Consider the following 13,292-nt stretch of genomic DNA (forward strand, 5'->3'; position numbering starts at 1 on the left):
ATACTATTTTGTGTTTAAGCGTAACTTAGGGTATGTTTTCCTTTAAAATGGACCCCCCGGAAATAGGGGTCCTTTAGAGACCCCCCTACTACTCTTCCACCCTCCAGATTGTTACCACATCAAATATGTTGGGGTTAATTTACTAATTGGGTGTACATTATGAGATTTATAAGAGTTTGCTCTACACTATTGTGTTTAAACGTAACTAATGATATTTTATCCTTAAAAAGGGACCCCCCGGAAAGAGCCCCCCTTGTGGGGGAGCCTGTTCAGGATAGGGGCTTGTTACCCAAGATATTCTTATTCCTCATGAAATTCTGATCTAGAAAAACCATATGGGATAGGTTTACGCTCCAAGTGACACCTAGCTCATCTACAGCCTGGTCTATGAGGGGTGTTATTTCAACCCCATGTGCATGATTATTCTTGGGAGGGGATAAATGCTTAAAACTTTTATTTTGATATATTATTGGCCTCAAGAACTACACAATGGAATATTAAAGTGATTACTGGCTTCCTCGATTCATTTCCTTTAAAATCAATGTATTAATTTTTTAAGTATGCTGCATTTGTGATGGCAAAATGGTTAAAATATGGCTCTTGCCATCCCACTTCTGAAGTGCTTTTTTTACAGTAACAAAGCACTATCTTCTTGCATTCAACTGACATAATCAAAACCTTAATAAATAAAAAGTTTAATCTTCTGTAAAATAAGTTAAAACCCTAAATTAATGTCTCACAGAGACAAATTTATTCTCTCATGATACAGGCTGTCTCAAACTAATGAGTATACCATTGAAGACCAATGTCTAATATTTGCCAAAAGTGGGTCAAACATCTCAATTATATGACAGAAAAACAATTGTGCATTTCACAAATCATCATCAAAAACCTAAACCCGTCATAATAATACTCTTTCATAGGATTTAAAATGACTCATGTAAGCGACAATAATGAGGTCAAATATGATACTCATCATTTGCAAGCCTAGTTTCAAATGAAGTGATATAAAATAACATTATGTCCAATCATAAAAATAACAAGTTTGTGACTAGTGAGCAATGCATTTTTTAAATTTTTATTTAAACACAGAAAATTGCAATGGGCAACAGGAAAGCACTTCACAATTTGTTTGTTTGTCACTGCTATGTTAGTTAACCCTGTGATTATAAACATTAATGTTGCTTATGGAATGCGCAAAACATGGACTCCAGAATGCAATGCGCGGGCTACTAGAAACAAACTTTTCTTTTCTTTGGCCTAATTGCACAGTGGCACTAACCTTTGTTTCACCTTGTGTTTTGTTGTGATGTATGTGCGCATTTTGCTGGTTGCAAATTGGAAACTCATGCACTAACATAATCCAACAGGGCGAATATACATGCAAGTATGATGGTGGTTTATCGGCATGTATGATGGTGGTTTGTTGGCACGATTGCAGCAGCACAACCACATAGAAGCACTGACATCACTACCAAACTTGAAGTGCAACAAAGTGTACCCACATGATTGTAACATGGCATGCTAATGATGCTACATTGGGTATGTTGCATGATTTTGTGATAGCCTAATATATATCATTTGATCAGTGACATCTTATGCTGTGAAAAGGTATATAGACATGAACTATTTTATACATTTGAAGTTTTGAACACATAATTCAAATTAGATGACATGCATTAAAATGTACATTGCAACATAAAAATGACTGACAAATCACTGACAAGTTCATTTCTTCATAATTCATAAAATTGTTGTACATATGCAGTGATGCAGTAGTGTGATCAATTCACATTGAGTTACAACAAGCCTGGGTCTTAATTTACCGTAGTTCCTCCACTCATCACTACTTGCCACTCCAACATGAAGATGAACCTTCACCTGGCTTTAAGCAAAGACACCTGCATGCCACTAGCATTTATGGCAGATATTTCAGGCTAGCCTAATACAATATGACACACAATATAAAAATGTAGACAGAATGCAATGTTCATCTTTGTAGTGCCTCGATTTCTGTTTCTGCATTGGCTGTCATTAGCGATGATGTGTCTAATGTTATTTCATCTGAAAAGAACAAAAAGATGTTTGAAAAAGTAATCAGAATTGTTTTAGGTTAGTCCGAGAGGAGGTTCACCTAGCGGTACTTGATCCTATTGCGACAAGTAAAGATGGCACTCAAGTGCGACAGTAGAAGATCCATAAAGGAGCTTTTCAAATGTTTTTGTTGCTAGCCATGTGAATTCAAGAACAAACACTGTACAACATGTAGGGGGCTCTCCTTTCAGTGACACATTCCTTTAAATTTGATGCGATGTCCTTCTATAAACCACATACTCATTTACGTAAATTCAGATTTTTTTATCTGCTCACCACCCCTAAATTTGACATTTCATCAGTCTGAATTGTTTATATTGCCAAAGAAATGAAATATATCCACATTCGTAAGACAACAGTAATGTCTTGAAAATTTAGTTTTGTTATTCTTTACTCAAAATGCTGAAATAATATTAGTAATAACTGTCAGGAAAGGTTTGCGTCCAATTTAAGCTGAAGTTATAAGGCAAGGTGAATAAGCCACACTGGCTATTTTGGAGTTAACAAGGATATACAGGGGACTTAATGTCTGAATACATGTATATAAATACAACATTATATGTCAAAATTGCTCTGTCCTGACAGACACTTGAAACAAATTTGGCTGATTTGATTTAGGTGTAAGTTGGGATGTTTGTATTATAAATATGCCCAAAAAATCAGGTTTGAAAAAAACCAAAAAAAACAAAACAACAATTTCATAGTTATTGGATCATATATTATGGCTTTAACGGAAACCCTTAAGGTACTGGTTAGTGAAGAACTTTGTTAATGATGAAAACAACAAAAATACAATATGGCTGGTTCTAATAATAAAAGGTGGATCACAAGTAAGTTTTATAATAAGGTTGAAAACAACATGTCATGAAATCAAACAATCTTTATACTTTTTGACTTAAGATGACATTTGAACACTTTGAAATGACCATGTAAAATTGTGGCTTTCAATATATTAATAATTTTCAACAAGAATCTTGAAAAGTGAACATCAAAACTAAGATGTGAAGGGTGTCAAACTGATTTTAATTTTGCCTGGTGGTACTGTCTGTAAGTTTATTGCAGAATTCCATGGCAATTCACATACAAAAATTAAAAGGATGGTCCAATCAACATTTCAGCCCCACTTTTTCTGAAACAAAATTGAGATTTTAGTATCAATGGAAAGACCATGGGCTTTTTGGAGTCACTAACAATAAATAAAATGAAAATAATTATACATCTTTTACAAAATTAATATTTGTGGCCTTATTTTAGATTTAGAAGACAAACTGACACAACCTACTTTTGTGAATTCATAATAACTACAATATGCAGTCATGCAGAAAGTGAAAATAAGTCAACATTTCCTGATCTTAAACAAAGTTTCAGTTGCTATATTACTTGCAGTGGCAAAAGATCCGCTCTACAGCAATTATACTCTTTTTACTCTCACCATCGGAAGTTCAAAACAGGCACTAAAATGACTTTAAAGTAAAGGGTTCCCTTCATGCATCTCACATCTGCACCCTGTTTGATGTTTTCAGATTCAACCTAAGGAGAGGGACATTAATATCACAACCAATCAGAGCTTTGGTTGCTTTATGCAGAGATTTCAAGTTGTAAATTTATTTGTACATGGCTTTAAAAATATAAAATGTTGACCTTGTTAACAAGACTACTTGTCTCCATGATACAAATTGATAGTCAATATTATGATACTCTTTATATTAATCATACTTCTTAAGTTTTAAAAAACCTGAATATTTTGTCAACTGCCAGTCTGATATATAGCTTGGCTGTTGGTGGATACAAATCATATCTCACATTCCTGATCAAGTTGATGCCCTGTCTGTTATTTCATAACAGCTGGTCCATCTTACTAACCAACTTTACTTTGAATACAACTTGCCATTATTCTGCACAAATCTTAATGAACTGGGTATTATTATATGTGCTGCAACTGAAACTGAAAATCGCCAACACAAACATAAGAATTGTGTGAACTTTTGAAAAAGGAAACGATCTTCAAACTGGGACTTGAGTTTTGCAGAAGGTGACAATTTTAAGAGAGCTTGTGTTAAGAGAGATTCAGAGTTAAACTTGACATCACAGTGGTAAGTCAAAGTGTGTAAAAAATATTGGAACTAAAACATAATAATTATAAAACTGGATGTTTTACGCCCAATATTTATTGGTCTCGCTATGAGTTATTCGACTACTACGTCTCGTCCAATATTTAAAACTCATAACTCAACCAATAAATATGGGCTCAATCGATCCAGTGTTATATCAATAGTGGATAGTCATATAAGACAGTGAGCGTGCCGACAAGCAAAGGTGGCACGCTTGTAGATCCTTAATGATCGTATGCGATAATGTGTTAGCGTAATAATACATGTGCACAAATTAAGAACACGGTTTGGTGGCTTAGATGTTTGTGACGGTTTTGTTCATTTAAAACAACGGAGATGTCCTGAAAAAAGTAACTTTATTTTTTCGTAATGGATAACAGCTGCGCCGGCATCCTAGACTCAAAATATTGGCCAACCCATCCATTATGACACAATATTGGATAGGCAAAAGACAAAATCCTATCTTTTATTCTCTAAATAGCAAAGAGAAACAATTTTATTTTGCACAAATGTATGTGTGGCCATATAACTGAAATAAGGCAGATGTTGCAGCAAAGGGTGACATACATTGTACCACATATGAATGACTGCTGTTAAATAATTAATCATTCTTTTACAAAAAAAAACATATACCTTGATATCTTCTTTTTGATTATCTACACTTTTGATTTATTCATGACACCAATGATAACAGCTGATTAGGGAATTCTGTGTTTTACTTTAATATTCCGCATTCTTTTAATTAAAATCCAGGAAGTTGCAAACTGGCACAAAAGTAGATTTTACTTAAAAAGTGCAATGTCTGTTCTACATGTATTTTTGTCACATTTGGTATACAGAGTGTAAAATAATTGCTGTTTGCTATGGTACTTAAAATTGAGTAAGAATAATGAAATGTGTGTGGTGTCTGTCTGATTTTTATGGTGTCATAGTAGTGTGCCCTTTGCCCAGCCATAATTTATACATGTAGGTGAATGTTAAATGCTACAGATATTGAAGTATTATTTACTCATGTTATTACTGTGATACAATTACCTAAGCACCGGAGAAAAACACAATTTGGGAAGCCATAAAATGCACTACGGTTTTCAAAAAAACACAAAAAAATGTGATTTCCTAGAAATATTTTTTAAAGGTATAGACCCTAAATTACTTGTTATTCAAGGTTCACCAGAGAAATACTGCTATTAAAAAAAAAAAAGATAAATATTTGTTTTAAACAGCTAACAATGCAAATGTCAATTCAATATGTCCCTGGCTGTTCAATAGAAGCAACAGTAATTTATAATGTACAACTTTATCCAGCTTAAGAAAAACCTCAGAATTTTTCCTTCTTTTTTTAAATTTGCAGTATTTCTCTGGTTCCAACCTTGAATAACAAGTAAATAGGGTCTATAACTTCTATGAGATGGCATTGACTCACATATTGGTACCACACTTTTTTCTAAAGCCTAAACATTGTTGTCATGGTTATCATTTGCATAAAAAGGTAGTTAATTTCAAAGTTGGACTTAAATTACTGAAACTGTTGTTTGCCAGAACACCTTGTCGACCATAACCAGTTAACCATTCATCCAGGGAATGCCATGCTGCTTTGGCTTGAGTGCAACTTTGGAATTTACATATCTTTTCATTGAAAGGTTCACAATAGAAACAACATTTGGGTCATTTAAACAAATAAGGTTTCAATTGATATGGACAGAACATAATTGAGCTTATCTTCTCTTCCAGTTTTAAAATTAGTAAAGGTTTGAATTTATTTCCTTCCTCAAATGGAAAGTTATTTTTGTGATGTTTTTTGTGGTTGTATGTGGTCCAACTGTTACATGTATCTCCAAGGATCTAAACATCTTGCTTTTCTTTTTAATCTCCACAGCATCATCATGTACACAAATCTACCAACCATTGCATCCCTGATCCTAATTATCCCTAGTCTCATGTTAGGAGTCAGCTCACAAACCAGCCAATCACAGACCTGTAATTCCTGCTGCCAAGGCCCTGCAGGCATTCCGGGTCTACCTGGTAATGGAATTCCCGGATCTCCAGGAAACAACGGCTCCCCAGGTAACAACGGCCTACCCGGAAGAGACGGATTGAAAGGAGATCAAGGCGATACAGGAAGTGTTGGACCTGTGGGAGAAAGGGGTTTTCCCGGCCCCCAGGGCCCAAGTGGTGAAATGGGAGAAGCTGGCCCTCCTGGACTGCTAGGTTTACCAGGAAAGGTTGGCCCAAAAGGAATGCGAGGAATTCCAGGAGTTGCCGGTCAACCTGGACCTATCGGTGAGAAGGGCAGTACAGGCGAAACACCAGAAGTAAAACGATCAGCTTTTACAGTAGTTAAAACATCTTCTCAAACTCTAACTTCAATCAATCAATCAATCAATCAATTTTATTTTTATCCATTCATCAAGCAACAAGCAACAATATTCATCAAGCTACAATAAACAATGAATTGTACAATTATGAAAATTATAAATATAAATATATACACAGTGTACATTGAAAAAGGTAAATATCAATGAAAAACTTACATGGGCAAGATGATGGATGAGGACACTGCTAAACGCAGAGCGTGAGGTGCAGTGCCCTCGACCTAAAGTTACAACTGGAAACAAAGAACTACAAATAATAATAAATTATACAAGGTAAAAATTCAGAGTGGTACAAACTTCATGCACTCAGCATAATAATGTACAAAATAGTGAAAAGCAAAAAGTTAAAGCCAAAATGCTGCTCAATGGAAATGTAGAAATAGTGGGCCTATGATAATAGGCCCTATACTGAATAATACCAAAAAATGAGGGTGCCGACAACAAAATTTGCTTACATGATAGCAAAATACGATAGAGACCCAAATGAATAGTAGTAAATTGTGAAACATGATGGGAAATTACGAATCACTTGGCATATATTTTCCAAGAAGATATTTTTCATGTGCTGCTTGAAAACAGCAACCGAGGGTGCATTTTCAGAGTTGATGGTAAATTATTCCAAAGTAATGCACCTTGGATTCTAATGGTGTTATATGCAAGGCACGTGTTGGTTTGATCAATATGGATATCGCCGGCATGGCGAGTGTTGTAATTATGCACATCACTGTTAACAATAAAGTAATTATGATCAAGTAGGTCGTTGGGAAGGAGACCATGATAAAACTGATACATAAAAATCACAAGTTGGAGAATGTATAAATCATGTATTTTAATGTTTTCAGAGATGAAAAAGTGGGTCAGAATGTGCTAACCAGAGCGAAGTTAGTGCAGGTTCTGACAAGCTTCTTTTGCAACAGGAGAACAGAGTCACGGTGTGAATTGTTCTTATCAGCCCAGATAATTGCACAATAGTTTAGGTAAGGATAAACCAAAGAGTTATACAGGGTTGGTAATGACTCAATTGGGAGAAATTGCCTAACTTTTCTGATGATGCCATTATATTTAGAGATGATGTTACAAACGTGAGTGGTGTGGGACTTCCAAGTTAAATTATCATAAATTAGGATCCCCAAGAATTTAGTAGTGTTTACTTGACCTAATTGTTTGTTATCAATATTAACTTTGATCTCAATGTTAGGATTTGGATTATATTTATTTTTAAATATCATGTAATTAGTTTTACTTACATTTAGTGACAGCTTGTTTAATTTAAACCAATTGGAAATTATTTCAAGATCTTTATTTAGTAAAGTTTCAAGGCTAATAGGATCTTTATTGGTACAAATTATATTAGTATCGTCTGCAAAAAGTATAAATTTAAGTGTAGAAGAGCAGTTGGGCAGATCATTTATGTAAAGGAGGAAAAGTAAAGGACCCAGGATCGAACCCTGAGGAACTCCACAATGGATGGTATTAGTGGGGGCTTTTTTCCCATTGAAGACAACAAATTGTTGTCTGTCCTTTAAATAGTTTTTAATCCACAAATTGGAAGTTCCTCTAATGCCACAGTGGTAAAGTTTTTGAAGGAGAATGTAATGGTCAAGGGTGTCGAAAGCCTTGCTTAAATCAAGGAAAATACCAACTGTGCATAGTTTCTTGTCAATTGCAGTGGTTATAGTGTCATACAGGTTATTAATGGCCATGTAGGTGGAATGGTTTTTGCGAAAGCCAAATTGGTTTGGACTGAGAATTTTGTGCTTAGTAATAAAGTCAAGGATCCGGTTATAAATGATCTTTTCAAGCAATTTTGAAATAGATGGCAAGATAGAAATAGGACGATAATTGAGTAAACGTGTGTTTGTCACCAGATTTAAAAACCGGATTCACTTTGGCGTTTTCAATTTTGATGGAACAATACCTGTTGACAAGGAGCTATTAAAAATATGTGTGATGACATCAAGAATTTCGGGGATGATCTGCTTAAGAAGGTTTGAGCTGGCGCCATCAATACCGCAACTGGTGCTGGTCTTAAGGGAATGCGTAATTTCTAGAACTTCCTGGGTAGAACAAGGTGATAGAAAAAGGGAGTTTAACGGGGACTTAGAAGTTTTAATTTGGTCCAAAATGGAGATATTAGGAGGAGGATTTTACTTGCAAGAGATGGACCTATATTAGTAAAGAAATCGTTAAATTTCATAGCAATTTTATTGGGATCTTTAATTACATTGCCATCATCATCAGTAAAGTGGCTAGGAGGTTTAGTGGTTTTATTCCTGCCTAGAATATTATTGAGAGTTTGCCACGTCTTCTTCATGTTATTCTTATGAAGATTAAGCTGAAAACTAAAGTGGTTTTTCTTAGATGTGCGTAGTAGGGAGTTTAGTATATTGCGAAATTTTGTGTATTTAAGTTTATTTTCAGGATTATGTTTAGCCAAGTATTGTTTATATAATTTATCTTTAGTGAAGATTGACTTTATTAGGCCAGGTGTTACCCAAGGTTTTTTGGGGGTTTTGCGCTTACTAACTTTGGATGTTTTTATCGGGCAATGGGTATTTAGTAATTTTTTAAGTTTAGTATCAAAAATATTATAAGCTATGTTAGGGTTAGATTCCCTATAAACTTCATTCCAATTAGTTAACGATATACCATTCTTAAGACCTTTGATATTATCAGTCTTCAATTGGCGCTTCTCAAATATTTGGGTGACTGGATTCACATGGCTGCTAGAGTTTATATTTGATGTGAAGGTAAAAATTGGGAAATGGTCAGAAATATCAACAACTAGGACACCAGAATTGATCTTAGCAGTTATATCGTTGGTCAAAATATTATCAAGAAGAGTTGCGCTATTTTCAGTAATCCGTGTAGGTCTATCAATGCAGGGAAAGAAATTATTAGAATAGATTAGATTAACAAATTCAGACACTTTATTATTAGAACCATGTTTAAGTAGATCAAGGTTGTAGTCTCCAGCTACGTAACAAATCTTGCGTTCCTTATTGATGATATCAAAAACTCTGGCAACATCAGAAAAGAAGCTATCCAAATTAACTGTGTCTGGGCGATAAATGACCCCTATGATAGAATTAGGAGTTTGCTGGTTATTGAATTCAATGAAAACGGAATCGCAGTTATCACACTTGATAGTAAGATCATCTCTAATCATGAACTCAATGTTGTTATCGATAAAAAGAGAAGCCCCTCCCCCTCTTTGATCGGTTCTATGAGAATTAACAGAAGTGTAACCTTCCAAATCAATGAGATTTGCGTCACAGTTAGATCTAAACCAAGTTTCCGTGAAGGCATAGATATTGAAATGATGATCAAATGTCGATAGATAATCAATTATATCATTGGCATGTTTGTTGAGACTACGGATGTTCATGTGAAACAGTGATAGCTTACAGAGATTTGGGTTATGAACCTGATTAATAGATAAGCTGTTATAATAGTTACAGTCACATTGCATAATTTGATCAATATTACAATCATCGTCAGTTTCAGTAGAGTGGGTATTGAGGGTACTATTAAAACGAAATGGGTCAAATCTTAAGGAGGATACAAAATCAGACATAGTGCATACAAATAGGGACAAATAACAATATCAAAATAAAATAATTATAGGAAAGAAATTTTAACTTAGATTACAATTTAAATCCAAATCAAGAGATTTGAATGGTACAAAATCAGGAGAGTTTGAATAGAGCTCTCCAAAACCACACACAATAATTAAATAGTTTAAAAAAATGTGAATTGGGTGAAACAAATTTCGCGATGCCAAATGCAAAGCCAAAATAACATTGAGAGCCAATATGTTATGACCAATAAAGTTGGAGCAGTTAATGGAATGGGACAACTGCAACAGTGTACATCAAAAAAAGTCGGATGGCCATTGGAAAAAGAGTGGCTGGTGGTGAAGCGAGCAGGAGATGGAACCGAACCAATTTGGTATACACTGAGGCAATTTATTCCACAGGCACTGATCGATAACATAGGGAAAACATAGAGAGCAAATTAGCAAATCTAGAATTACCAGCATGTCAACAAAGGAAATATAACAATGTGAAAAATAGAGCACTCCAGGATCCACAAAAATAAATAATACTTGATGAGTAAACAATAATCAATACAGTCCCAATCAGTATAAATACAGTTACACAATAACAAAAAATGATATAGTGAGGGCACTGGTAAAATAAAACAAAATATAATGGCAAGGGAATGGGGAAGGCAACATTGGACACCAAACGGTTAAAACGAATGCTGAAGACTCCGAGGAGTAGCTGGCAGGCGAGCATAAGAACAAGAGAACACGTTTGGTGAACAATGTAGCAAAGTGATTCCACAGAATGACAACGCTTTGGTCATCTGTGCTTTTATTTTACTCGGAAACATGGGATGTAAAAACAAGAGGGTGACATGGTGAAAATGAAAATAATAAAGTACTGCGAAAGCCCAGATATAGTTTGGCAGTTTCATGAAATACATGAATAGTGAACACACAAAATATGGTAAACTTAAAGAAAATACCAAAATGGTCAAATGGGGAAACTGCAACAGTGTACAACAAAATCCATAGGCCAGAGGAACGGGAGGCCAGATGATAAGGCGAGCAAAAGAACCACAAATAACCATTTTGGTGTACACTGAGGCAGTTAAGTTCCATAGAATGACATGCTTTATAGTCAACCCATGCTTTTATTTTGACTAAACAGGGAAAATAAAAAACATTAGGGGAAACAATTGCAAAGAATGCAAAATAACAAATCTAGAATTACCAGTATAGCAACAAAGTAAATATCAGTAACAATGTGAAAAATAGAGCACTCCCGGATCCACAATAAATAAATAATACTTGGTGAGTAAACAATAAATAATCAATGCAGTCCCAATCAGCATATAAACGGTTAAACAACAACCAAAAAAATGATATAGTGAGGGCACTAGTAAAATAAAACATACTATAATGGCAAGGGAATGGGAGAATGCAACATTGGACACCAAACGGTTAAAACGAATGCTGAAGACTCCGAGGAGTAGCTGGCGAGGCGAGCATAAGAACAAGAGAACCAGTTTGGTGAACAATGTAAAATAATAAAGTACTGCTTAAGCCCAGATAAAGTTTGGCAGTTGCATGAAATACATGAATAGTGAACACACAAATTATGGCAAACTTAAAGAAAATATCAAAATAGTCAAATGAGGAAACTGCAACAGTGTACAACAAAATCCATAGGCCAGAGGAACGAGAGGCCAGATGATGAGGCGAGCAAAAGAACCACAAATAACCATTTTGGTGTACACTGAGGCAATTAAGTTCCATAGAATGACATGCTTTATAGTCAACCCATGCTTTTATTTTGACTAAACAGGGAAATAAGAAATAACAGATCTAGAATTACCAGTATAGCAACAAAGTAAATATCAGTAACAATGTGAAAAATAGAGCACTCCAGGATCCACAATAAATAAATAATACTTGATGAGTAAACAATAACTAATCAATACAGTCCCAACCAACATAGATACAGTTAAACAAAAAATGATATAGTGAGGGCACTAGTTAAATAAAACATAATATAATGGCTAGGGAATGGGAGAATGCAACATTGGACACCAAACGGTTAAAAAGCTGGCGAGGTGAGCATAAGAACAAGAGAACCAGTTTGGTGAACAATGTAGCAAAGTGATTCCACAGAATGACAACGCTTCGGTCATCTGTGCTTTTATTTTACTCGGAAACATGGGATACAAATACAAATGGGTGAACTGGGGAAAATGCAAAATATTAAAAAGTAATGCAAACACCCAGATAAATATGGTTTGGCAATAGCATGAAAATCATGAATAGTATACGGTAATATAAGAGACAAAACAAATGAATATTCCACCAGATTAATAATGAAAAAAACTATATAGCATTTTCATATGAAAAAAAAGCATGTCTTGGAAAAATGATGGTAAATAGGTTCCATCGAACCAGTCAGACAAGGTCAGTTGGGTGCTCAATGAGGTGAACCATGAGCACAACAACGAGCGATCGACAAACGGTCCATGAGAATCAGACCGTGTCTGATAGGTCGAAGAACACAGATGAAACAAGCAAACAAGTAAAGCATTAAAAAAAGCAAGTAACAAAGCAAATGAAGATCGATATTAGTGTATCAACTCAAGTCAACAAGATACATTACTATCAACAAAATGAATTGAGGAACACGGGATACAAATCAAATTTAAAAGACTTATATAAACAGGGAAAACCAAAATCATTGACCAAGGCAGACCATGTCAAATGAATGCTCAGTATAGATGGGGACTAACATGAGCAAGGCAGAGAAAGAACATACTGACCAAGGGCAAGGGAGGCAAGCATGAAATGACAAGTGTGCCAAGTAGGCCTACATGTAGACCATGGTCTGCTAGGTCAATGAAACTTGAGTAACCATGCATAATTAAATGAGATGTCGAGTACATGAAAACCAATAACATAATAAACTAATCAGGTATGACAAAAAAAAGCGTTCAATATTAAATGACAAACAAACTAATAATATGAAAACTAACCGCAGTATTAAACAGTAGTGAACAATGACGAACATGCTATCGGCAAAAATTACATTTTATCTAGTTCAGCCAGGCTACTGACGGTTACCTTCGGTCCATGTTGGTAAGCACCGTTATTCTGCCGTCTTGAGTCCAGGTACTGGATATG

General features: G+C 35.0%; 1 protein-coding gene across 2 annotated transcripts in view; it reads right to left on the minus strand.

Annotated features, from left to right (window-relative positions):
* Window positions 1-392: 392 nt before the first annotated feature.
* LOC140155992 (BPTF-associated chromatin complex component 1-like) overlaps window positions 393-13,292 on the minus strand; it is a 30,044-nt gene continuing 17,144 nt past the window's right edge. For both annotated transcript variants that reach the window (XM_072179048.1, XM_072179047.1), the window contains exon 6: window positions 393-2,064. In XM_072179048.1, coding sequence (XP_072035149.1) covers window positions 2,061-2,064 — 4 coding nt within the window. In that variant the 3' untranslated portion in view covers window positions 393-2,060. The remainder of the gene's footprint in view (window positions 2,065-13,292) is intronic.

This window comes from Amphiura filiformis, chromosome 6, assembly GCF_039555335.1.
Source record: "Amphiura filiformis chromosome 6, Afil_fr2py, whole genome shotgun sequence".
In the NCBI taxonomy this organism is placed as follows: domain Eukaryota; kingdom Metazoa; phylum Echinodermata; class Ophiuroidea; order Amphilepidida; family Amphiuridae; genus Amphiura; species Amphiura filiformis.